This window comes from Tenrec ecaudatus, chromosome 3 (assembly GCF_050624435.1).
Source record: "Tenrec ecaudatus isolate mTenEca1 chromosome 3, mTenEca1.hap1, whole genome shotgun sequence".
NCBI classification, from domain to species: domain Eukaryota; kingdom Metazoa; phylum Chordata; class Mammalia; order Afrosoricida; family Tenrecidae; genus Tenrec; species Tenrec ecaudatus.
Genome location: NC_134532.1, coordinates 98,267,213 through 98,294,112, shown reverse-complemented (window position 1 = coordinate 98,294,112; position 26,900 = coordinate 98,267,213). Strand labels below are relative to the sequence as shown.

General features: G+C 41.5%; 1 protein-coding gene across 1 annotated transcript in view; it reads right to left on the bottom strand.

The window, feature by feature from the left end:
• Positions 1-702: 702 nt before the first annotated feature.
• The window catches only part of QRFPR (pyroglutamylated RFamide peptide receptor), an 82,342-nt gene continuing 56,144 nt past the window's right edge, over positions 703-26,900 (bottom strand). Inside the window, exons 2-6 of the mRNA XM_075544831.1 lie at positions 14,928-15,086; positions 11,946-12,007; positions 4,750-4,985; positions 2,630-2,727; positions 703-1,644 (exon numbers count right to left, since the gene is read on the bottom strand). Coding sequence (XP_075400946.1) covers positions 1,244-1,644; positions 2,630-2,727; positions 4,750-4,985; positions 11,946-12,007; positions 14,928-15,086 — 956 coding nt within the window. The 3' untranslated portion in view covers positions 703-1,243. The remainder of the gene's footprint in view (positions 1,645-2,629; positions 2,728-4,749; positions 4,986-11,945; positions 12,008-14,927; positions 15,087-26,900) is intronic.

The following is a 26,900-nucleotide window of genomic DNA, read 5'->3' as shown; positions in this document are numbered from 1 at the left end:
TGACTCTGCTCTGTTTGAAGTCAACCTTGCCTGAAGTATCGTTTTCCTGGGGATGAAGCTGATTCACTTCCCTAGCCACCAATGCCCCCTAAACGCCTGTATAAACCAATTGTCATAAAGTCAATTCCAATGCCTAGGTGCATCAGAGGAGAATTATGTTTGAGCTTTGTCTGTTTAGTTCAGTGCAGTGAATAGAGTTTTAAATGACTAAGTTTGGGGAAGGAGATCACCAGTCCATCCTTCCAGGTGCCTCTACGCAGACTTGAACTGCCACCCTTTGTCATTAGTCGCGTGCGTAACTGTTTACATCACTCAGGGACTCCAAAAGGTCTTGTGTCATTTTGCATCTCACTAGTGAGTAAACTCTTTCCTCTCACTAGGGAACATAGAGGGATGAAGATATGAATATGTAAGATAGTTAAATTGGTCTAAAGTCAACCCACAAGGAGGATTCCATAAATATCCTCTTCTTTTCATTAGAGAAACTTAGTTTAAAAAAATAAGGGTGAGAGGAAAGTAGGGCAGGGGCAGCCAGCTTCTAAAAGGAAGGGGGAACAGAAGGGAAAGCTTTGAAACAGGTGTGATGCTGCTTTGCAGCTTGAAGGTGTTTCACAATGCTAAACGCACATCTCATTTTATTCACATTTCTATGAAATACAAGTCCACCTCTAGCATACACAGGATGGAATAGAGCCCCCCAATGTTAAAACACTGGTTAGTCATCATAGCGGTAGTTACTGGGAGAGCTATGAGAAGCTCAAATCCAACTCCAAGTCGTATCAATCTGTTACTTGGCTGGCTCTCCAAGTTCATTCACTTTATGATATGGCACAGATCACATTTATGACTCTCCCACTAAACTTTGACAGTGCACTAATCATTTCACCGTGTTAAGCTACACTTATCAGTAGAGAAAGAAGCTATCATTTTAAAGTTAGTACCTTGTCCTATTTTGTAATACAACAGAATACGTTATACTGAGTGTACAGTGGGGAAACTGACAGCCAAGAACATTTATTTCTGTACAAGATTTAAAAAATTCATGCTTTCTGTAATGCACAAGGCTCATTTCCCAATATTTCAAAAATGTATTTTCATGACAACCATGTTTTTCAAAGAGGATAATTTCAGTTTTCTCTGTACCATTTTAAGAATAAAAAAAAGTCTCTGACCTCTGATCAAAATCATGCCTCTTTTGATTCAAATGGGTATGGCATCAATTATGAAGGCGTCATTACAATAATCAGTGCCCACTGCCTACAGCAGAATTCTCAGAATGTTCAGAACTGAGCAGAGCGAGATGCCGTTTGAGGTTTTTCTTCTCTTCTGGTTGTTCACACAATTTGACTTCAATGTTGCCATCACTGAAGGCTTCTCCCTTGGTCTCCTCTACCAAGTTCTCTCTCCGGGAGAACCTTCCTTTCTTCGGCACCATTGTTAGTCCTGAGTTGTCACGCCTCCGTGCTGGAGATAAGGATCCATTTACTATGCAATAACAAACTGCAGACAGGAAGTTTTTTTTGAAGTTCTCATTCATAAATGCATACACAATGGGGTTGCAGATGGAATTGGAAAAGCCAATTATTTGCACAATGGCAAAAATCATCTTGATTGTGACATCATCATATTCCTTTTCAAAATTACCTGCAATAAAATAATGCTTTAGAGTGCATATTTGTTTGAACAAACAAAACATAAAACTTCCACATAACATATATGACATTCTTCAGGCTTGCCTGTGACACTGGTACGAGTTGTTGAATGCAAGATTAAAGCTCAGGACCATTTGGGGACAGAGGCACCTGATGAACTAAATAAATATAACTCTCTGTGACAAATTTTCCTTCTCAGGGAACGTAGGCTTACAAGAATGTAGCCTGGTGCCTGCCATGTATTAGGTGCTCATTGTATCTCAACTTGACAACTCCATGTTATCTCAACTTGGTAACTCCACACTATCTCAGCTTAATAACTCCAAGCTCACGTAAGCTGACCGGAGCAGTTCCTTTTGAAGTGTCCATTTGTGACACATCAATACTGAGAACCCCAGCCAGTCCCTGGGTATCAGAAAGAAGAAACTACTTGTCTGATCGAAATCCCAGGTATTATTTAGTTCATGTGGTTCCAGTAAGGTGTCTAAACAGGACACACCTCACAGGAAGATATCACACCTCTCCCAATTGATATATGAGCACCGAGCATCAAAAAGAACAGCATGGGTGGAAGAGTTTCAAAAATGCCATCTTCTGTCGTTAGGAAAGATGTAGTCATAGGCATTGCTCTCTCACTGCTATCTCATCGGTCCCTACTCATCAGGACCCCGGAGCACAGAGTAGAACTGCACCTGCGGCCTTCTGAAACTGTTAACTCTTCATGGGAGTAGAAAGCCTCATCTTGCTTCCGCAGAGCAGTTGGTGGTTTCAAACTGCTCTCATTGCCATTAGCAGCCCAACGTGTAATCTACTTCACCACCAGGGTGTAAGCATAGTCATGGTCATACATAATTATGTCCCATCACGCACGTGGAGGTCCCCACAATGTGGAAGAAGCATAAATGCTTGGTTGCTGAGGAGAGGAGCCCAGACTTCAATCATTCGTTGTCCGTTAGAGAAGAATGGCAAGCACTCACTGTATTCCATCATCATGTGAACCACATGGAAAGGCGCCCAGCACACCGTGAAGAGTGCCACCACGGTCACCATCATCATGACAGCCCTCTTCTTCCTCCTGGACCCGGAAAGAGACATGTGGTATTGGTTTCCTCATTGGGAAATAGGCTGAGTGGCTATAGCAAGCCTTTCATATCAAGTTTGAGCTTTGACTTCTTAACCATAATTTGTAAAAAACACTCATGCAAGCTGATTCTCATCTGTCCTCACTGGAATTGACGCACACCCCCCTGCTACCCATTGTCACTGAGTGCATCCCAACTCATGTCAGCCTCCGGGCAGAGGAGAGCTGCTCCTCGGAAGGCTGTCAATCAGCACAGGAACACACGGCCTCAGCTTTCTCCAGCTGAGAGCACCTCGTAGGCTTGGGCTGCTGACCTTGGCCTTGATGGTCCAGTTCATAACCTACTCCGCCACAGGGCTCTCACATCCCCTCTTTGCCTCATGGGACACACATACTTAGGATGTAAAAGGCAACAGAAAAGAAATAAAAGTCCTCCAAATGAGTCACCTGTGGACAAAAAAACAAAACAAACGTACGGAACAAAATGACAATGACAGGTACCAATTCCTGAGTGCTCATGATGGGTTTCGCACCGGTGCTAACTGCTGGGCAGGGAATTTGTCATTTATGTTCCCAATCTGCATTTAATAGATGTAGAAATTAAGGAACTGAGATGGTTCATTTGCAAACCCAGATAAGCACTTAAGTGTGGCAGGGGTTTGGGTTTTATACTGTTGTTCTGTAAACCTATTTTTAATGTCATTTGGAGCCAGGCAGTCTAACTCCAGCACATAAGCCTCCCTAGCTGTGGAATGCGTGGAGCCTGTGGGATAGAATTGAAAGTGCTATCTTTTATATCTCAATACTAAGATTCCATCAGATTCAAGCAAGGTTTCTCCATGGGGCCCGTGATAAAGGTGAGCATTTGCAAGAGGTCTGCGTTTGCACAGTAGTTTAGGCGTTTAGCAATGTCACGCTCGTTATCTCTTGTTTCAACATGACAGAAGTGGGAGAGCTACATCAGCAATGAAAACCAAGACAGAGTGGTTCAGGGGCTCCCACTGTCCCAGTGCGAAGGAAGATTTCTTTATACAAACAGGACACTAGAGGTCACTGCACACTTGAAGAAATTATAAGCCATCAAATCTAGACTTCTCCAAATAGTTTGGTTTCTTTTTAAATAACCATTGACTGTAGAGTATAAAATAAACCGTATGAATGATAGGAACTGTAGCAGTAAATTTTATTATCAAGTATCTACTAATGAACAAGAAAAGTTCTCCTCCAGCTGTGTTACGTTTTGGGCTAGTAACTGCAAGGTCAACAGTTCAGCACCACCAGTGGCTGCTTGGGAGAAAGTCGAGGATTTCTATTCCTGTAAAGAGTGACCATCTTGGAAACTCAGAGGGCAGTTCTAGTCTGCCCCCTCGGGTCGATATGAGTTGGCATTGACGCAATGGCAGTGAGTTTCATATTTGGGTTATGAATCCATAATATTGCAAACATCTTGGGGAAAATGAAATAATCTTATAGAATTAGCATACTTTCAGCATATTCTCCTATTAAAACAGTTTCCACATGTATCATGCCTCGTGGCCACCAAGCAAGGGGAGGGGAGAAAGCAAGACTGGAAGTGGCTTTGCTCCCTTGTGCATGTGAGAAAACCGGGACCTGTGAGCGGACAGACAGATGCACATCATAGGATTGTGGGTGGAAGGAGCTCTCACAGGACCCCTGGGTCCTGAAACCAGCTCACAGATCTTCCTACCAGGTGGTATTCCACAAGCACATGAAAATATAACAAGTTTCTAAATTCAAACGAAGCTTATTTCTGCAACTACATCCCCTCTTTTTTAAACCTGTGTGTTTTCTTTAGTTTGTTTTTGTTTTTCTGCCATACATAGAACCTTAAAAGTGAAAGGTCAGCCCTGCTGTAATTTATAGGTTCTACCTATAAATTAATCATGATGGTTTGACCTAAATAGTAAAGAATTCTGGGATCCCGCACTGCTGTTTAAGTTTCATGACAATTAATTAGCATATTTTAAACAGACAGGCATATTTTATTAAACTGACCTGGCTATTTTGGACATTTCTTTTCCATGAATAGATTGAAGCACTGAACTGTCTCCCACTCTTTTCTTTATCCAAAGTTCATAACCAATTTTACTGTATAGGATCAGCATCACCATAAGGGGCAGAAGGAAGAGGATGAGAAGGATGAACGTAGTGTAGATTTTCTGGTGCACAGGGCTGGCCCACTCTTCCAGACAGCAGACGTGTTCTTTCTCATACAAAAAATCATATTTAATCTTGAAGACAAGAGCAATTCAGTTAGCAGAAGTTGTATGCAGAATCAAAAGAACAAAAAAGGCAGCCAATTATTATTTACAACTATGTTATGCCGGGTGGTTTAGAGAAACAAATCAGGCACAATCATCTATGTAAAAGAAAGAGCTTTATATTAAGAAGCAACAATACATCAAGTGGGCATCCCAGCCCACTCCAAGTCCAGTCCATAAATCAGATGGCAATCCACATGTCCCTCTTCAGACTCACATAGCCGGTGACACAGAATGATGAGCCAGGAAGCAGGAAGATCGCAGGCTGGTGGGTGCAGAGTGGCGTGGATTCAAAGTCAAGGCAAACACAGGGGGGTGCCGACAGCTCTCAGTGTCATCAACAGAGTCCCAGCAAGCAGGAAGGTGAAGGGGCTGACAGAGAGGGAGGCTCTGCTACTTAAAAGAAGGCCACACCCCAGGGACCCAGCACCAGGCTGAGAACTGATTGACAGATTGGATTCCACCCCTACACTTTCCTACATCTTCACATTGACCAAAAATCATTTAGCTACCACAACAACCCACCCCTTATCTGTCAGTCTGTCATTCTGAGCTGGCGTGCATGTTGCTGTCATTTTGGAAGCTATGTAAACTATTTCAAATATCAGCAAGGTCATCTTTGATTGACAGGTTTCAGCAGAGCTTCCAGACTAAGACTAGAAATAAGAACCTGGCAAAAGACTGCAAATATAAGCCAGTGAAAACGTCATGGATGGTAGTGGCACATTGTCTGATATAGTGGTAGAAGATGAGGCCCTGGGTTTAGAAGACACTCAAAACAATAACACTGAGGAAGAGCAGCCTCTTCAAAATTGTGTTTGCCTTCATGGCATGAATGGAGTCACTTTCAGGACTTACATCAACTGATGTGGCATGACTCCAAAAGGATAAGAAGCAGCTGCAAGCATCCATTACTACTTGGAAATGGGAAAGTTCAATGTATGAATCTAGGAAGACTAGAAGTGGGAACAAAGATGAAATGGAATGGTTGAAGATCAATACCCTGGGCATTAATGAACTCAAAATGGAATTGCTATTTTTCATCAGACATCATATGACTACCCCAGAATGACAAACTGAAAAGCAATGGCTTCACGTTTACTGCTAAAAAGAATAGTTCAACATCTATCCTGAAGCATAACACTGTCAGTGATAGGATAGTATTTATACATCTAAAAGGAGGACCACTAAATAAAACCATTATGCAAATTTACACCCAGACATCAGTGCAAATGATGAAGAAATTGATCAAATGTGCAATCAAGAAGCATTGATAATTTTTGATGATTGGAATATGAAAGTTGGAAACAAAGAAGGATCTGGCCTTGCAGGACACAGGAAGTACTATAATAGACATGACTTATTCATTGGAAATACCTTTTTAAATATCAGGTGAGATAGTCCGGAAGCAAGGTGAGATGGTGGAGAAACACCGTATCCTCGATCATGGGCTTTCTGTGGATAAGACCATCAAGTGCTCATATGAACACAAGTCTACAAGAGCCAAAGTGCAAATGGGAGGACATCGATCTGAACTCAAGAGACATTTACAAGAGCAGATTGAGGCACTGAACACTAATGACTGAAGACGAGATGACTTGTGTAATGAAATCAAGGAAATCGTACAAGAAGAGAGCAGAAGGTCATGTAAAAAGACAGAAATAGAGATCAAACTAGATGTCAGAAGAGACGGTGAACCTTCTTGAACATAGAGTGGGCGAGTAAAATATTATAGGGAAATGGGCAATTGCCTGGAGTAAGAAAACCAAAGGGGAGAAAATTCTCTCCTTTTCTCAAATGGAAAAAAATGACTTGAAGCTATGTTTTAAATGCAATATTGCAGGATTACATGGGCAAAATGTTGACTGATATAGGAACCATCAAAAGAACACAGGAGGCATACCCAGTCATAGGAGCAAAATGAATTGGTCAACATACAAATGTTTCAGGAACGATGAAGAACGAATTTTGTTGGGCATGGGTTGATATGGGAGAGAATTAACACGATGACACATAACAACACAAACAAGTAGGTTGTATGCAGAAGAAGACAGTATTAGGATGGGAGAAAATCTCCTTAACAACCTGCATAAGCAAATGATACGGCCTTGCTTAGTGAAGTGAGCGGGCTTTGAAGCACTTATCGATAAACATAAGGGTTACAGCTATCAGTACGGATTAAATCACTTTCATATTAAGAAAATAAAAATCTTCACAACTAGACAAATAAGGACATCACGCTAAGGGAGAAAGGACTGATATGTCAAGGACTTCATTTCACTTGGGTTAGAAAGCAACAGCTCTGGAGGCAGCAGTCAAGAAGTCACACAAGCAGGGCACTGGACAAATCTATGGTGAAAACCGTTTTACAGAGTTTTACAATGGTTTTTTTGTTTTGTTTTGTTTTAAAGATATCACCTGTGGACTAAGGTAGGCCTGACCGAACTCATCATATATTTAAATCTCCTTGCGTGCATGTAAAAGCTGGACAATGATAAGGAAGAACAAAGAAACTCTGGTGCATTTGAATTAAGGAACTGGCACAGACTACTGAATATACCACGGATTGCCAGAAAACAAACAAATCTGTCTCAGAAGTACAGGAAGAATCGTTCTTAGAAGCAAAGATGGTACAATAACATCTTAAAACCTTTGCACATGTTATCAGAAGCAACCAGTCTCTGGAAAAGTGCGGTACATTCTATTTGCTACAATAGAGCCAGTGCAAAAGAGGGACGCCCGAAAGCAAATGGACTGCTGCAGTGGCGGCAGCAGAGCCCACACAGAACAATAATCTGCACGATGAGGGACCAGACAATGTCTCATTCTAGTAACGCAGGAGTCGGGTTTTCATGTTGAGGAGCACCAAAAGCTCATAATTTGCTACTCCTGCTTCCTATTGGAATGATCATCTTGCTTGGAAAGATATTAAAAAGCAAGGGGTAGCTTTAAGACTTTGAGAAAAATGAGAAATTGGGATTCAAACTATTATCATCCTTGAAAATACTCGACTCCATGATAAGCCCTTGAGTTATGTATCTTATGGAAATGTGATGCTGATTTATTCAGACTTTTTCTGAAGGCTAGTCTTTTGAGTTAAAAATATCATTAGTAGCAATATTAATAGCAATATCACAAATGTTAGTGTTGATGGGTGCCATCACAGAACTGCTAATACGGGCTTATTTTAAACTCAACGACATATTTAAAGTACATCCATATTTCATTCTCTGGTAGCAGGAATAAAAATGAGAGAATTTATGAAAAATGGTTTTCACTTTGGTTACTCTGGAGCTTTCTAGATACAAAATATATTTAGGTCTCGACAAAGTTCTGCCCATATTCCTAACAAAATCTATCAACAATCTTCAATGGTGAGCGCATTTGGGGGATTTTTTTTCACTACTCTTACCAAAGGTTCTGATAAGTGTTATTTACAAATACAACTAGGAACAATAACACATATTGAAAAATAATCTTAAGATCCAAGCTCCCCGAAATGTGAAGTTGCAATTCACTCAGGCTGCAGGTGATGCACGGATACATCCAAAAACAAGATGGCAGGAAGAGTGCAGTCTTCCAGAATATTCATGTGCCCAGGGCCCCAACAAAGACTTTCCAAGTGTGTATGCTCAGAGTGTTTATGGGAACCACCCACAGATCCTCTATTTCTGTATGTACCATGTCAAACCAGACCCACTCGCATCAAGGCAATTCCAACTCATGACATCCCGGTGGGGCAAAGCAGAAACTCCTTTGAGTTTCTGAGACTAAGACTTAAGAGAGCAGATAGCCCCATCTTTCTCCCTCAGAGCAACTTGCAGGCTTGAGTCACCGTCTTTGCAATTCAGCAGCCTAGCCTAATAATCAACTCACAGCTTCACCATGTACAAGTCTCTCCCAAAACCCCTGGCCTGAAAGAGGGCCTGAGTGTCATGATGGATCTACTTCTCCAAACCACTATTCTCCCAGTTGATATCCCAAATCTTACTGTGGGACGCTAAAGAAGGAAGTGATTCAAGTGACGTTGCCTTTGATCAAGAGAGCACAGACGCATGGATGGGATTTGTGCTATCCTTTGCCTAAAATATACGTACAGGCAGGGCAAGGTCCGACACATGCTAGGTATCTGGCAGGTTTCGAGATGTTCTGCAATCTAGTTTTTATGCAGTGAAGGAGCAGAAGTGATGGTGGTTTTAATTTAATCACTTCATTGTTTCTACCCCTGAATGTCATCAAATGTATCACTCTTGAGAGGGCCAAGTGAGAGTAAAGCAGTGAGAAATACTGTAGATAGGGTGCCTTATTTCAACTAGGTGAGAAATTCATGCTCCTTACAAGCTCGCTCGTGCTCTCTTCTCTCTCTCTTCTCCTCTCTCTCTCTCTCTCTCCCTCCCTCCCTCCCTCTCTCCCCCTCTCTCTTGCATCTATTTCTCTCTTTCTAAAATAGATTTAAGAGGAAAAATGTGGTAAGGGGGATGTATGTTAACACATTTAATATAATAAGAAAGATGAAATCAGACTTTTTCTTCGCAGAAAGCAGTTCTGATTTGCTTGTGTTTGACACTGATGCAAGATACACACCTTGGCCGCTTGGATCTTATCTCTGTTTATCATGTTACCTATTTGTCCAGGTGTGAGGATTTTAGCTTTCTTTATACTGAGGCTGCAATCCTCAATCTCCATCAGCCGGTGCTTCAAGTTCTCATTTTCAGCAAGTAAGGTGGTGTCATTTGCCTATTGCATGTTATTAATAAACCTTCCTCCAATCCCAATGCTGCCTCCTTTTTCCTGTAACTCAATTTCTCTTATTATTTGCTCGGCTTACAGGCTAAGTACAGTGAGAGATACAAGCATGACTGGCACCTTTTTGCTGATTTTACACCATGCAGAATTCCCTTGTTCTGTTCCCACAATTGGCTCTTGATCCAAATACAGGTTCTGTATGAGCACAATAAAGTGTTCTGAAATTCCTCTTCTTCTCAAGGATATCCATAAGTAGTTATGATCCACAGTCAAATGATTTTGCATAATCAATGAAACACAAGGAAACACCATTCTGGTATTCTCTGCCTTCAGCCAAAATTCATTGATCATCAGCAATAATATCCCATATTTCACGTCCTCTACAGAATGTGGCCCGAACCTCTGGCAGCTCATCGTCAATGGACTGCTACAAATGTTGGGGAATTATTTTCATCAGATTTTTTTCTTGCATGTGATATCTATGATATTGTTCTGTAATTTGAGCATTCTGTTGGGTCACGTTGTTCAGGATGAGTAGAGATATGGATCTCTTCCATTCAATTGGCCAGGTAGCAGTTTTCTAAATGTCTGGCATACATACGTCAGTCAGTGCTCCCAGTGCGTCATGAGCTTGTTGAAACATTTCAATTGGTACTACATCCGTTCCTGGAGGCTTTCTTTTGGCTCAAGCCATCAGTGCAGCTTGAACTTGTTCATGCAGTTATCACTGGGTGACCCTGATGGTGTTTGAAATACTAGTGACATAGCTTCCAGCATCACATTAATATAAGAGCCACCATAGAATGATAAACTGGCAGACAAGTGGTGAAGGATCAGTCATGGGAAACAGCCTTTCTAGAAGGGCACCAATGCCAAAGAATGTCTGCCCTTCCTTTCCATCATCACCCTCAGCCTCTGAACAGGCAAATCCAGCCATGTGCATGTAGAAAGAGAAATGCAAGGCCAGGAAACAGAGAAGCTAACCAGGTAGCTGTTCACCGTGGTAGGCTCAAGCTAGAGGAAGGGAGTAGTTTAACATTTTTTTGACAGTACAGATTGATGTCTTCAACCCAGCACTGGGCATTTTGAAACTGGAATTGACACTATTCTTGTGACTTAAAATAACCAGGCTTGGCAAGTTTTATTCATAAGATGTCATCCATAGAACTGGAAAGTCTTCAGACTGCATTTATAGGCAGCAAGCAATAACTTTTAAGTTGCTTTCTGCTCTTGCTACTCAAGTACAACTCATGCAATATGTCAGTTACACCAACAATCTACTTTTTCAATGCATGTTTGCCTTATAACTAAGCTAAACCAAAAGTAAACAGAACAGTTGCCATGGATTTGATTTCAACCTGTGCTGATCCCATGTTGCATGCTGCTCTGTAAGGTTTTCACTAGCTGATTTTTTAAACATAGAATACCAGGCATTTCTTCCAAGAGGCTGCCGGATGGACCTCAACTGCCAGCCTTTCAGTTACATTGATTCTTATCACTTAAAACATAAGATTGGACGATGAAGTTATGTTTCACATTTTGCCTCTGTCAGTTTAAAAAGGAATAAAGAGACTCAGAGTTTAAAAAATATCCTAGAGGGTACTGTGCCAGACTGCTTATGCAGAGCATGGTAAAGTCTATCCCAGGGACAGAGAGAAGTGCCTAAAAATAACACAAAGCCCCCACTTCATAAATACCTAGCAAGGCTGGAACTGTCTGACAAGGTGTCGTGGAAGAACAGAGCTGGGATAAAATGATGTCCTAAAATGGTTTCCTACTTAAAGTCCAATTAGTCAATGGATAGAAGACAAGTCGGGAAGGACTTACAAAGGAGGGACAACCAATAAAAAAGACAAGCAATCACATATATTTTATATAGCTTAAAAATGTAGAGCAATCAATCTCTTAAAGGGTAACAAAACATGGAAGGCATCCTCAGTTGGCAGGAAAACTGACCCTGATACCTTTGCTAAAAATCCACACATTAGAGTCTTGGCAATAACAAAATCAAGTGAGAACTAGACAAAACAAAGAAAAATTATTTTAATCCACTTGAAAGATTTTCAGCGACATAATCGAGATCTCATACAAATGTGTGGTTAATTCTCTTTCACGAAGGACATGATTACAATTGAGGTGGACTAACATTTCAAAAGACATTATTAATCCCAGCCCCAAGTCTACCTCAAGTCGTTGGACGTGCCACATGGGCGATCCCACAATAACTGCCAGCAACCAGACGCCACCTGTGAAAACATGGCATTCATCAGAGCACAGGTCATTTAAGCAAAACACACCATTGCATCTCTCAATCAAGACTGCATCGCACCCATCATCTCTGCGCTAGAACCGTGTGGTGGGCTCCTCACATGTCCCTTCAGGCCTTCTACACCTGCCACCCTGCCGCCAGAACAGGCTTCCTAAAATACCTTTCCAAGGCTTAATAAGATGCTTTCCTAGTTTTTCTCTGCCTGTACCATATAATGTAGGCATCCATTTCTGATTTACCAAATAAACACCTATAGTCAGAAACCAGGGTTCTTTTTCAAAATTACTTGACCTTCATGAATTTGTTAAGGGGTGTTACTTCAATAATATTCCCTCAGCAAGGAAAATGCAGAAAAATTACTGGGGAGCACTTTAACCTGTGCGTCCTAACAGTCTGGGAAGAGGCCCGAACCAAGAACCCCCCACTTCAATCTTTCCTGGCTCAAGCTCTGCTTGTTCGTTCTACACTGGTACTGAGTACACTCATTCTACATTCGGTTTCTAGGAACCAGGATGCAATTAAGCCATCTAACAGAATTGGGGTTCATTCTTTAAACACACAGACACACACACTCACACACTGAAGCTGGCTATAGAATATCATCATGATCCAAAATAGTTTGAGAGGCCACATTGCTCTGTCTGATCTGTCACTCTCTGTGTGTGAGAGGTATTTTGTATGCATATGTGTGTGTTCTGTTATCTTGTAATGCCGCAGTACTTTGAAAGCCTCCATACGTATACCATTATCTGCTGTCTTGGAGTGGATTCTGATTCCTAGGACACTACAGAACAAGGGAAAACTGCTCCATGGGTTTCCTAAGTCCGTGAGTTTTCTAAAAGCAGACTGCCACGTCTTCGTCCACAGAGGGCTGGTGGGTTCAAACTGCTGACCTTTTGGGTTAAGCTAAGAGCTTCATTTCACACACACACACACACACACACACACACACAATATACATACCATTTTTTAAAAGATCATGATAAAATGGGATTAAAAATAATCAAAATACCCAAGAACAGTGTGTGTGTGTGTGTGATCTAGATATTTTTTTATCCTTTAACACAAATTCTAAAGGAATTGAGTCTAACTCGCCAACACGCCGGGGTCTCTTCTTGCTCAGGGGTAAAGGGCCAAATGAAATGTCCATGTACCTTTCTGACTCAATCTAGAGCCACTTCTGGGAACCACAGCCTAGCAAGGCTCTCTTGACCAGGGGTCAGAGGCCCGACAGTTTCTGCTGCCAGGAATTGTGGGCATCACAGACCCCATAGCTGACACAGCTGGTTCAAGAGGCACGGAAAGGGAGCCATCAGGCAATGCTGCATAAAAGCACCTCTGTGGGGATGAGCCTACTGTACTGATACACTTCCCAGCTTCGAATGACTTTTTTGAGTAGGAACCACTTTACTGCTTATTATCAGCTTTTCTTCCAGGTGTTGAGACTTCCTCCACTCTTCTTTCCTTTTTATTAACTTCACATATTTCATACCTTATCTTCTTTCCATACTTACAAGCATTTTTCACAATTTCCAATGTTAGTTATTAAAAGTTAAGAGAATTTTGGGGAGGGGTAGGATAGCTATGACAAGAGTTTGAAAATAACCAAATAAAATAATGAATGTGTCACCTATTGATTTATCTATTCATTTCACACTATTTAAAATGAGTTGACTATCACAAAGCTTTCAGGGCTTCGTTTTGTCATTCCATGGTCCAATGCCAGTGGAGTCTTTAAAGCAGAAATGCAAGGGGCTTAAATGGAGAGCAAATGCCTTGAGAATGATTGGGGCAGGGAATGTATGGATGTGCTTTATACAATTGATGTATGTATATGTATGGATTGTGGTAAGAGTTGTTTGAGTCCCTAATAAAATGTAAAAGAAGAAAAGAGAAAAAAATGATTAGGGCAAAGACTGTACAGATGTGCTTTATACAATTGATGTATGTATATGTATGAACTGTGAAAAGAATTGTATCAGCCCCAATAAATTGTTAAAAAAAAAGAATTAGAAAAATTTTTTTTAAAAAGCAGAAATAAATGTTTAATTTCTCTCAAGTGTGAGCTTTGCCAAAACCACTCTTTGATTATTGCTTCAGTTGATTACTATACCGCTGATGATTGAGCTATAATCAACTCAAACTCTGTTGGTGTATATTAAGGTGTCAGATAGATCAATTATAATTATTGAGTACAAACAACTCCATTCAACTGTCCTAATCACTAGAATATTGCTTTATATTTAACACTTATCACTGTGTACATGCTCATCATGGCTTGCTGAGTCAGGAAAAGTTGAAACAAGTGGAAGAACCAGAATTGCCTGGAGCAGAATTTGGAAGTAGGTGGAATTGGTGTTTGTCAGGCCCTTCCTGCACTCATCATCCTGTGTTTTCAGGCAGCCTGTGACCTTCTGCTGTTGTGTCCCCATCCCCAGCAGGACCACCACTGGACAGCACCCCTGGTCTGCATGCTACTAAAAGCCCAGGCCTGCCGCCATCACAATCTCCTCATCTTCTTTGCCTTAGTTACGACCTTCTTCCTTGAGGATGCCATCTTAGACATCGTAGTAGTCTAGCAGATGCTCATGAGGCGATGTAGCATTAATAGAATATTTTAATTTCACTGGAAGTGATGCTTACAAGTTTCAGACTTAACCTGAGAATGAATGTGATATCAGAAATGTTCCGTGTTGGAGTAAGTGTAGGAGAGAAATGGGCTGAGGTTGGGAGGAAATGAAGAAAGGCCCCAAATCCTCATATGAGACTTCAGTATCTACAATGTAGGCAAGCAGCCACTCTTGCTGTCTCTGTCAGTATTCTTCTTGTAGAAATTCTCTTTGTCCTGAAATGAAAAACAGCATTAGCATTGACAGTGGAGCAGCCAAGCACCTCACCGAGCATGGTGAAGGCCCTTCGGTTGGTATATTGCCACTTCATTTTAAAAGGATGCACCAGCCCCTGGTGCCTTTCCACGGCAATGCAGGTCATAGTGAGAATCTCTGTCACGATGGCGGTGGACTGGACAAATGGTACCATCTTGCAAATGAAGGCACCTGTAGCAAGGAGACAGAGCAAATCAGACAGCAAGATGGAACAAAAGGTTTGACTGTCTCTTGGTAATTATCATAGCTGATTAAACCGGAGCCTCTCTTCAAAGGCTTTGTAGCTATAATTACGTTAGAGACACATCATGAGGAAAGGTTACATTGGCTTATGTGTTCTCTCCCCACATAACTTATGTGGTCTAAGTTTAATAAGAGACTGAGAACACAGGTAAGCATAAGCAGGAATGGGAATATATATATATATATCCTGTGCGTGAGAAAAGCAAAGTCTCCAGGGTCTAAGTTACACAAGAGATCTTTGATTCTGCCTCCCTTTTTGGTTCCCTTTCAAGTCATCACGAATGAGTAATTCTCATCAGAGACTCTCAGCTTTCTCCTTTTATCCTGAATCTCCCTTTGACTTCAACACCATGACTTTACATCTAAAGGACATCATTTCTTTCTTTCAACCGATGTTGCTTCCTGTAATGCGAGAGTTTCATAATTAGGTGCCCCGGGCAAGATTGGCCTATAAAATAGACTTTATTTGGTTTGCACAAAGTCTTATATAAAATATCGGAATGCAAGGTCAGCATGAACATTGTTTTATAATCTTTTCTAACTCCTTCACCACATGGATCAGTGGACTCTGAGACCTGGATTCTCATCCTTTAGTGCCAGTTTCGGAATTAAGCATTCCCAATGACAAGAGAATCAAGAAGCTTTAGTGGTGTAGAGCCCACCAGCCATTCCATGGGAAAAAGATGAGGCTTTCTGCACCTGTACAGGTTTACAGCCTTGGAAATCCAAAGAGGCAAGTCTACCCTTTCTCATGAAAACAATGTTATTCAAAATACAAAATCCCAAATGAATCCTTTCAAAACGCGGGTTTGGTTGTAAGAAATAAATGGATGGCGGGTCCTGGCTACATTCAAAGAATTAAGACCTGGAATGAAAAGAGACACAAAACAGAAAGGAAAAAAGAGGGGGCGGTAACATTTCATCTAAGATTTCTGGCTTGTGATTTCTTTGACTCTCCCCTGGTACCAGATGCTTCAAACACAGACCTGCCTGAGAGAGTTACAGGCCCACTCCTTGAAAATCAATACTTCGAATAGTCAGAGTGACAAAGGCCAGGACCCAAATACCTAGAAGCGAACAAACCGAGATCAATGACAGCATCCTGGTGTTGAACGAGTCCAAGGTCATGTAAGGAGCTGTCGATCCAACACCCCAAACAAGCGTCTCCACAAGACAAATGTTCTATGTTCGCACATGGAACCCTAAAGGCAGCGCGACTACAGGTGCTAACTGGCAGGCATCAGCAATCAGACTCGGTATAAAATAACTGAAGAGTTTATTAGCTAAAGAAAATACTTTAATTCCTCAAACGTAAATTCTCATTAAGTTCCCTGTAAAACAGTAAACTCACAGAAAATCTCTTTCTTGGAAACTACACAAACCACGATTCTTTTGGTCCAGGATCTGTTGGGTTGTTTCCACCTTCCCCACATGAAAGACAGATGGACGTAGCCTCATCTATGAAGGAGAGTACTTGCCCCAAACGTGCAGCATAAGCACAGAAGCAATGAGCAGATGACTCTTAGCCATTACAGGGGCAGGGCTCGACTCTTCTGGGTACAAGCGCCACATCCCCCCAGTTCCGGCTGCAGTCTCGCGGCCTGACCAGCTCTCCAGGCTCGGGAGCTGGCATTTGTCCTTTGGGACCAGGGATCCCAAGCACTGCTTGGCTGGGAGAGGGTCTGGAGAGGCCCCTGTTAACGCCATTGGGAGACGGACAGACATAATGGAGACTTGCAGTAGGCTGAAGCTGATTCGTCCTCAAAGGAGCAGCGGCCATGCGTTTGTTTTTTTGGTTTCAGTTTGTTTTGTGGTTACAGGAGAATCATAAGTTTGGGGACTATAAGAAGTTGAAAGAGACCTTAGGGACTAGCAGCCCAACCTCTAACCCCAAAGGCAAAACCCGCTCTTCAGTCTCTTTTCTCTCAAAAACTCTGCCAAGCCCTCCAAAGGGGGCCTCCTTACAAGTGCATACAACCACCCGAAGGCCTTTCCATGCCTTTTTCCTTCTGCCTGGGATGCTCTTCCCCAACAGACCCTCCCCTCCTTCCTTGAACTTTTGCTTTATATATCGCCTTCTCGATGGCTGTGGCCACAGTTCGCAGTGCAGCCGGTCCCATCCCCGATCCAAAGCCTCTCGTTCCTCACTTCTTATATTCAACTATTTGTCCCTCATTCTTCCTCTTCCTAACAGAAGATATGGCTTACCGATTTGTTTTGCTGCTTATTAAAGGTCTCCCCACTCTCCTGAAATATGGCAATAAATACCCGGAGAACAGAGATGTATCTGTTTTCATCCTTGATGTATTGTAAACACCTAGCATGGCACGTAGTAGGCCCTCACTAAATATCCATTGACTGGGAGCGAATGGAGGAGAGCTCTTAACCACCAACCGTGAAAAAGGACATTCTTATTGGACATGGCATTTACTAGTAATTTGACCAACTTCTTTTAGGTTCTGGGTAGTCAAACCAAACCCCTCTTTTATTTTCCATAAAACAGGTATCAGGTATTTGAAAGATGATTTCTTGTCCTTTTAGAATCTTGTTTTCCATAGACTAAATATTAAAAAGTCGACCACTTTTCCTCGTTTGACATGATTTCTTGGTCTTTCAACTCCCTGGAGACCAGCTTTTGAACTTTTTCTAGTTAGCAATTACCTGGCCCCAAAAGGGAGACCACCAGACTCAAGCTGTTGGGCTGGCCAAGGCAGACATTGTAGGACCATATTTCTTCTCTGGATCTGTAGATCTTCTTAGACTGTACAGAAAATTCATATCAGTGTTTTGTAGGAGGTCTTCTTCTGTTTCAAAATCTGTGAATACTGTGGGTCCATTTAATAATCAAAGTTCTATATCCACTTAATAGAAACTTCTGTTAACTCATGATTCCCTTGCCTCTCATCCGGTGACTTAAAGGAGAAATTGAATTTAGGATTTGCCCTCCTAGACCCTTTCTTGTTCTATGAAATTCAATCTGGTAACTCAAGCCAATTCCACACATCGCATCCTTTGTTTCAGTTCCTGAAATCCTAATACTATTCAGTAAAATAGTTTATCAGTTTGCCAGAGTGAAAGTGTGGGATATTGCCCCCAGGGGATGCTGAAGTGATCCAGGGAGGCTGTAAAAGGAGATACCTACACTATCTCCTAAATAAAGCACAAAATTTTCATTACAGGGGAGCAGTAAGTTTTTATGTCTATTTTTATTTTCACTGAAGAAGAGCCAAATAAGTTTAGGAACCTATGGTTTAGATGCTAAACTATAGGGATTTATTTCCAATGCTAATATATTTCATAGTGTTGGAATACTAATTATTCTGTGAATAAATTGTTGTTGTTGCTGTTGTTATACGCTGTCAGGTTGTTTCTGTCTCATAGAGACTGTATGGACAACACAATGAAGTACTGCCTGGGCTGTGCCATGCTCAAATTGTTATGTTTGAGCCCACTGTTATAGCCCATGGTCAATCCACCTCCCTGAAGGTCGTCTTCTGTTCTGCTGACATTCTACTTTACTTGACAAAAGGACCTTTTCCAGGGACTGGTCTCTATGACAACACGCCCAAAGGGCCTGAGACAAAGGCTTGCCATCCTTGATTTTAAGAGCATCCTGGCTGTACTTCTTTTAAGACAGATGTTTGCTCTTTTGGCAGCCCACGGTACTTTCAATATTCTTTGCCAACACCATAATTCAAATTCATGATTTGAATAGTGTAATAAAATAAAATAAATGACTAAATTATCGATCTAGATATGTTTCCAGAGTTTACTTGTAAACTTCGTGAGAATTTGTTATATTCTCTCAATCAGGTTTTAATTTTTAAAATGCTGGACAAAGGGAAGGAGGAAGCAAAGGAACATAAAAGGCATCTCACTGGAATGCTATCCACTCCATCCAGATACTTACCAGCTCACTCCTGTGACCTCAGACATGATCTATACCATTCAACTGATCACTCAGAAGCTTAATATCATCCTGTGCAAAACAGGGAAGTGACCATCTGTCATAGAACCAAATGATGACAGAAACATGCAACACAGATATATACTTTAATAAATGGCAGTTCTCAGAGTACCATATAACCTGGTTAAAAGAAATGAGGCGAATTTGGTACATTTGGGGCTGAGAGATTCTTTGTGGCTAAATATCACATGAAACATCTAGGCTATATACCCTTATTTTCCAGAAAAAGAAACCGCAATTCAACGGAGTTAGGTTTTCTGCCCATGACCACACCATCATTCCCTGGCAGTGGGATGATATGGGCGCAGGTCTCCTGATTCCGGTCGTTTACACACTGTCACCCTTTCTTAGCACATCGGTGCTTTGGGGTAGTGTTCCCGTCTGCCTGCTCACAGACCGCCTGTGGAATAAACCACTTGAGACTTCTGCCCTAAGTGGAAGGGGTATAGCCTGTCACCTTCCTGTTTCTTATCATTCTAGACAACATTTGCTCAGCTCATTATTTCTGACATAAATTCAACTCATTTTCTAAGAAATTACTGACAGTGTTTCCTGTATCACATCTCCAAGGTCTGGCATGTAATGTAACGAAGTTGAAGATTTGGGTTCATTTAAAAGATAGATGTTCTTTTTCCAGTTACTAACTTATCTTGGATTTTTTCTCCTCCATTCTAACCATCTTCATCTGACATACATTGGACATACAGTCAGGCAAGACCAGTCTGTGGAGATGTTTACAGACATCGTGTTTGGTAAAGAGGAGGGCAGCAAAATAGAGAAAAGTCCTCAAGGAAATGGAATGACACAGTGGCTGCCACACTGGGCTCCAGCACAGGGACACTGTGATGACGGCAGGACCGTGCAGTGTTCTGTTTCTGTTGTGTACAGGGTCGCTATGGGTCAGAGTCTAATCGATGACATGAGCAACAACCATTTTTGCTTTTCAATGAATAATATGGTGAATCTACAAGACTGGAGCAAATTGGGCATGCAAATTGGGCACTGAATGGCTTTGATTAACCCTGCCTTTATTAAACACATATGTTGATGGTGATTCTTTCTCAGTTCCTCTTTCTGATGACTTCCTCGGTGGTTCTTTGATTGTACCCTATTTTCCCAGGGTGAATCAGCTCTCTTTGCCTTGGAGCCCACTCTGATGCGGAGCCACGCTAGGACGGAGTGGAACCGCCCCCTTTGAGTTCTGAGAGCGTCCATCTTTATGGGAGTGGAAGGTCACCCTTCGCCCTTGGAGCAGCAGGTGGTTTCAAAGTGTTGACCTTGTGTTTAGCACCTGAACTTGTCACCCAGGTAACCACCAGGGCTCCTCTCCTGTGAATCAAATGAGACCTAAACTATTTTGTAAGAATGTATCCTTTATAACTTTTCTTTGCATAAAAGGAAGTTTTTAGATGGAGCGAATACCAAAATTTCCAGTGGTTGGCACTGATTGCCTTGAATCTTCTTTTTTTTTTCCTTTATAAGATTATGATTTTAATATCTGGGTTATGCATCTTAGTGTCTGCCTCCCTGGAGAACATATTTCTCCTATTTTGATTGTTTAATATCTACCTGCATTTTCTAATTTCAGGGAACTCAGTTTAACAATGTAATTTCCTCTGTAGCAACAACTACCATCTATTTAGAAATAAAGCGGCAGGAACAGGATCACATTATTTTTTGCATCAAAAAAGGGAAAGGAAGACGGTATTCACAAGGCTCCTGATGACTGGTAACAGACTGTAGTGGATTTCACTGTGTTCCCTAAAATAAGTGCTGTAAACCCTAACCTTTAAGCCTGGAGTTATAATCCCATTGAGAATGGGTTGTCTTTGTTTTGTGAATGAAGAATTTTTTGTGTAGGGTATGTTTTAAGTTCACGCTTTAGAGCTATAAAAGAGATTAAACAAACAGCGTGGAAGGATAGAGACAAAAAACAACAACAACACTTGAAGACAGCTCTAGAGAAGAAATTCAAAATAATAAGAACCTTCCACTAGAGCTGACCTTGAAAACTATTTCCCCTAGAGCCTGAATTCAGATATCTAGCTTCCCAAACTGTGAGAAACACATTACTGTTTGTCAAATCCACCCATTAGTGGTGTGTCTGTTACAGTCGCACTATCCTGGAGACAGAGATTATGGTTTATGCATTGCATTGCTGAAGGTGGTTTTCTAAGCATGCTAGATCCCTGGCTATGATGCTCAGGGACTGTGAAAACTAGACACTCCTGAGCAAGGGTAGGGGTGGAGTCCATCTGATCAATTAGGTGAAAACCTGATGACACCTGCTTGCTGTCGTAAGCCTTGACTGTGAGAGAGAGACTGAGTAGTGTCGAATCCTTACCGCCCTTGGCCTTCTACCATAGCTGGATCTTGCTTCTGGTTCTTAGCTCTCCTGTTGCGTTGTCTGCCAATCCCAATAGCCATTATCATACTACTGATGATGGATTAATCCAGTTGACTTCAGAGCTCCGCGTCCACCAGTCTGTGTCCTCCACTATCTCTGCTGCATTATCCTGCTTCCTGTTCATCAGCTTCCACCAATCAGGAGAAGCCTGACTTGAACTGGACCAGATTTAACTGTTTCTACTGTATACACCATTTCTTGAGACAAATCTCTTTCTATATGCAAATATTTATAAACATCACTGGCTCTGCATCTCTAGGGAACCCACTGAACATATTGCCTATTGCGATTCCTCCAGCTGATTGTGACACCACAGCATTCTCCTAATGCTTTCCCTTCCTCTTAACCCAGTTAGCCAGCAACCCTGGCTTGCAACCAAGTAAACATGCACTTCTCTTTCACTAGCTTTTCTCTGATAGATAGATAGACAGATAGGCAGGAAATCTATCTATCTATCTATCTATCTATCTATCTATCTATCTACCTACCTACCTATCTATCTATCTATCTATCTATCTATCTATCTACCTATCTATCTATCTATCTATCTATCTATCTATCTATCTATCTACCTATCTATCTATCTATCTATCTATCTACCTATCTATCTATCTATCTATCTATCTATCTATCTATCTATCTATCTATCTATCTACATATCTATCTATCTATCTATCTATCTATCTACCTATCTATCTATCTATCTACCTATCTATCTATCTATCTATCAATCTATCTATCTATCAGATTATGGTCATTCCCTTCCGTAAATATTAACTCTAAAATAACATAGTCCCAAATTCTCCTACGGCAGTTTGTCTGCATTGCCCGCTCCATTCCTACTGTGTCTGACTATAGTGTGAGCAATGACCATAGAACACCTGTTTCAATTTAATGTTGGCTGACGTCCCTTTCCTACCGTATTCGTAAAACTTAATTTTCCTTTTGACAGGAATAGAGTCCAGTCTCTTCATGATCCACTCTTCCTACAGAACAGGCTTCAAGGTTTCAAATGGAAAGAAGGCTTCATTGTTTCTGAACATGACCTTAGGTGAGGTCCAGCTATTCCAACTCATAGTGATCCTATGTACACCAGAACGAAACACAATTGTTCATATGTTTGAGCCCATAGTTGCAGCCATGGTGTCAATCCATCTTGTTGAGCGCCTTCCTCTTTTTTGCTGCCCCTCTACTTTACCCAGTATGATATCGTTCTCCAGAGACTGGTCTCTCTTGATAACATGTCTAAAGTACATGGGGCTAAGTCTTTCCATTCTTGCCTCTAGGGAGCTGCACTTCTTCCAAGACATAGCTGCTTGTTCTTTTGGAAGTCCATCGTTCAAGTGCATCACGTTTTCCTCAGTGTTCCTTATTCAATGTCCACTTTCACATGCATATGAGGCTATTGGAAATACCATAGCTAGAGTTAGGTGCCCCTTAATCTTCAAAATAACCCTTGTTTTTCAATATTTTAAAAAGGCCTTGTGCGGCAGATTTACCCAATGTAATGTGCCCTTAGATCTCGAGTGCTGCTTCCATGAGCATTGATTGTGGATCAAAGCAAGATAAAATCCTAACAACTTCAATCTTTTCTCCATTTACCACGATGTTATCTATTAGTTCAGTTGTGAGGATTTTCGTCTCCTTAACACTGAATCATAATCTCTATGGAAGGATGTAATCCTTTATCTTCATCAGCAAGTACTTCCTGCTCTCCTCACATTCAGCGAGAAAGAGTGCGTCATCCGGATATTGCAGGTTGTCAACTGGCCTCGCTCTAATCCTGCTGGTGCATTCTTCTTCATGTAATCCAGCTTCTCAGATGGCCTGTTCAGTATATACAGTGACGGAGGATCATGAGAGGACACAAGCCTGACACACACCTTTCCTGATTCTAAGTGATACACTATTCCCTGATCTGTTTGAAAAACTGTGTGGGCCATGCACAGTTTCAGCATGAGTACAATGATGCTCAACAACTGAAAACAAGTTGTCCTATAATGTGTTGCCACTACTGTGCACAAACAAACAACCCAGCAAACCCACTGCTATAGAGTCAGTTCTGAATGATGGCAACCCCATAGGACAGGATAGACCTACGCCTGTCAGCTTCTCAGGCTAACTCTTTAGGATAGTAGAAAACCTCATTTTTCTCCAGAGAAAGACCTGGTGGTTTTGAACTGCTGACCTTGTGGTAAGCAGCCCAACATGCAACCACTACACCGCTAATCTACTAGTGACTTAAAAATAGACAGACGTTAAGAGGACAGATGAAAGAGAACAGCATTCACAAGTATAAAAGACTAAAATCAGTATTCAATTAATTCCAAAAAATGGTTAATCAGTTATAATTGCACGAAAGTATATAATGATGATAACCATTTTGTAAAGAAGCCTTTTGTTCCCAGGATAGTGAAAAGGGGCATTAACGCATAATTGCAGTTTTATAAAAGAAGTACTTTGTACAATCACGATTTCAAATAATAATCTAACAAACAATCTGGCATGTGATTACATTAATTTTCTGTATCAAAAAATAATCAAACACTTGGTATGTCCTTGTCCCAATGTGGCCTATAAATTTCTAATTTGGGCCAACATATTTCTGAAGCAATTTCTTATTTTTAAAACATTTTATTAGGGGCTCATACAACTCTTATCACGATCCATACATACATTAATTATGTAAAGCACATCTGTACATTCATTGCCCTCATAATTTTCAAAGCATTTGCTCTCCACATAAGCCCTTTGCATCAGGTTCTCTTTTTTCCCCTCCTTCCCCGCTCCCCCCTCCCTCATGATCCCTTGATAATTTATAAATTATTATTTTGTCATATCTTGCCCTGTCCGACGTCTCCCTTCACCCCCTTTTCTGTTGCCCGTTCCCCCAGGGAGGAGGTCACATGTAGATCCTTGTAATTGGTTCCCTCTTTCCAACCCACCCTCTCTCTACCCTCCCAGTATCGCCCCTCACACCCCTGGTCCTGAAGGTATCATCCTCCCTGGATTCCCTGTGTGTCCAGCTCCTATCTGCACCAGTGTACAACCTCTTAGGCAATTTCTAGTGAAAACTTTGGAGTCCATTGATGTTTACGTAGTTAGATGAGTGGTCAGAACTGTTGAATGTAGAGTTGATGGGTCTGGATGATGGTGATGGTCTACTTCACAATAAAAAAAGCCATCCATAGTAACTAAATGAACGTTGAAGGCACTCAGCGTCTAGCTCTGAGGTAGGTGGGAGTCTCGGGCACCTAAAGTTGACATGGAAAACATGTCAGCGAGGCGCTTCTGCACAAACAACACAGTCACACCCGGACATCCAGAGGGTTGCTACGAGTCAAAGTTGATTCAGCAGCAATGAGTCGTCATGCTCAGTGAGGAATTTACCAAATCCTGATGCCTCCATCCCTGCTACTGCTCCGTACAGCCAGAGAGCTCCGTTTATTGTTTGTTTGTTCCCCCCTGTTGCCCTTGAGTAGATTTTGACTCTTGGCAATCACGTGCATTTGTACCAGCCAGGAGTCCCTCATCAGAGTTGGGGAAACAAATGAAATATAGTCAAAACCAGAACTATTATAAAAACTGTGGAGTTCTCCCCCAGAAGGGTCCTTCCAGAGATGCCCCACAGATTCCATTCAGTGTTCCACAGAGCCCTGTGCTTCTGCAAAAGGGCCGGCACAATGGAGGGACACGCCGAGGTCTGTCTGCATCGCCAGCTCCAGTTGCATCGAATTTGATTTGTATGCCAGTATTCCTGTCAACAGAGCATTCATCTATGATTTTAAAGATATTTTACAATGTCAAAGTGTACTTAAACAACATGCACTGTAATATCCTGTAAATTACATGACACAGACTGAAGATAAAAAATTCATTGTTAATTATTTCACTAATCGTGGCTCTAAAATCTCACCTCTCTTAATAATTATCCCTATTAAGCATCAGACCATTACAAGTCACTTTGGTAATTTTTTTATGACTTATGAACTTGTGCAGCAGGAGAGAGTAAAGAATTTAAAGTGCAGGGCAAGGAAAACCTGGCTTGACGTCCAGGGGAAGTGCATCAGAAAAGGCAGATTAGCATTGGCTTTTGCAGAATGGAAAGACATGGAAGGAAAGGGATAAATAAGGGCCCACACCTGCCCAATGCCAAGAGGAAGGATGACAGGAAAGCCTGCGCTGGGAAGCTTACAGGCAAAAAGAGATGCCTTTTTTTCCTGGAGAATCTTCCTGGACACATGGAAACAAGCAGAAGTCCAGCTGCCCCTCAGAGGCTAAACCTAGACCAGGTCAAACGAAAGAGGAGCTCCATGAAGTGGGACTCTGCTGGCCCTGCCTCAAGTACCTGCACAGGAGGAGAGCATGAGACAAGCATTTTGCAGGCAGACCCAGCAGGGTTGCGGAGCAACCTTGGTGGAATACTATAGGCATGAAATAATTTGGAGAAATCATTTAAACAGTTAGCTTGTTTTCTGCAATGATACATTTCAAAAAGCTAGAGAAGTCCTTAGGCGGTCCAATTGACTCAACTACTCGCCAAAAGGTTGCTGGTTTGAGCTCACCCAGAATGACCCTGAAAGGTAGGCCTCGTGGTGAGTTTTCAAAAGGCACAGTCTTGGAAAATCTGTGGGGCAGTCTGCTCTGCATCATGTGCCAGAATCGACTTCAAGCCAACTTCCAGAAACATCAACTATAATGGACAGGATCACAACCAAGCTAGCAGCATGGACATATTTCCTGAATTTTATTAAAATTTCTCAGCAGTAATTATGCTTGTGACTGTGTGTTTCTTCGATACAGTTTTATCACTGTGTACATTTATGTATCCTCCACCATTATCAAGATAGTGCACAGTCCCAATACCACAAGGATCCCTTTCCAGCACCTACCCTGCCTGTGCCAAAAACCTGGCAATCATAAATCTATGCTCCTTTTCTATATTGTTCTATCTTAAAAATGGTGTATAGATCTATGGGTCAATACTTAAACACACTGGCAGAATAGGTATGAGAAAGAGAAAGTAGAAGTAAACCTGAGTGTGTGTACCTCTCTCTCTCCTTATCTATCTTATATATCTATATATCATCTATATCTATATCTATATGTATCTACACACATTTGACAGAGAATAATTTAGATTGTGCATTTACATTTGTAGTAAATGTATCCATAAATATAGTACAGAATATAACAGGGGAAAGGTTATGAAAATTTCTTAAACTTAAACAAACACACTGAGAGAATGAACCTCGAGGTGTTGGGTCTAGAACCGTGGTTCTCAACCTTCCTGAGGCCGCGTCCCTTTAATACAGCCCCTCATGTTGTGGTGACCCTCCAACCATAAAATTATTTTCATTGCCACTTC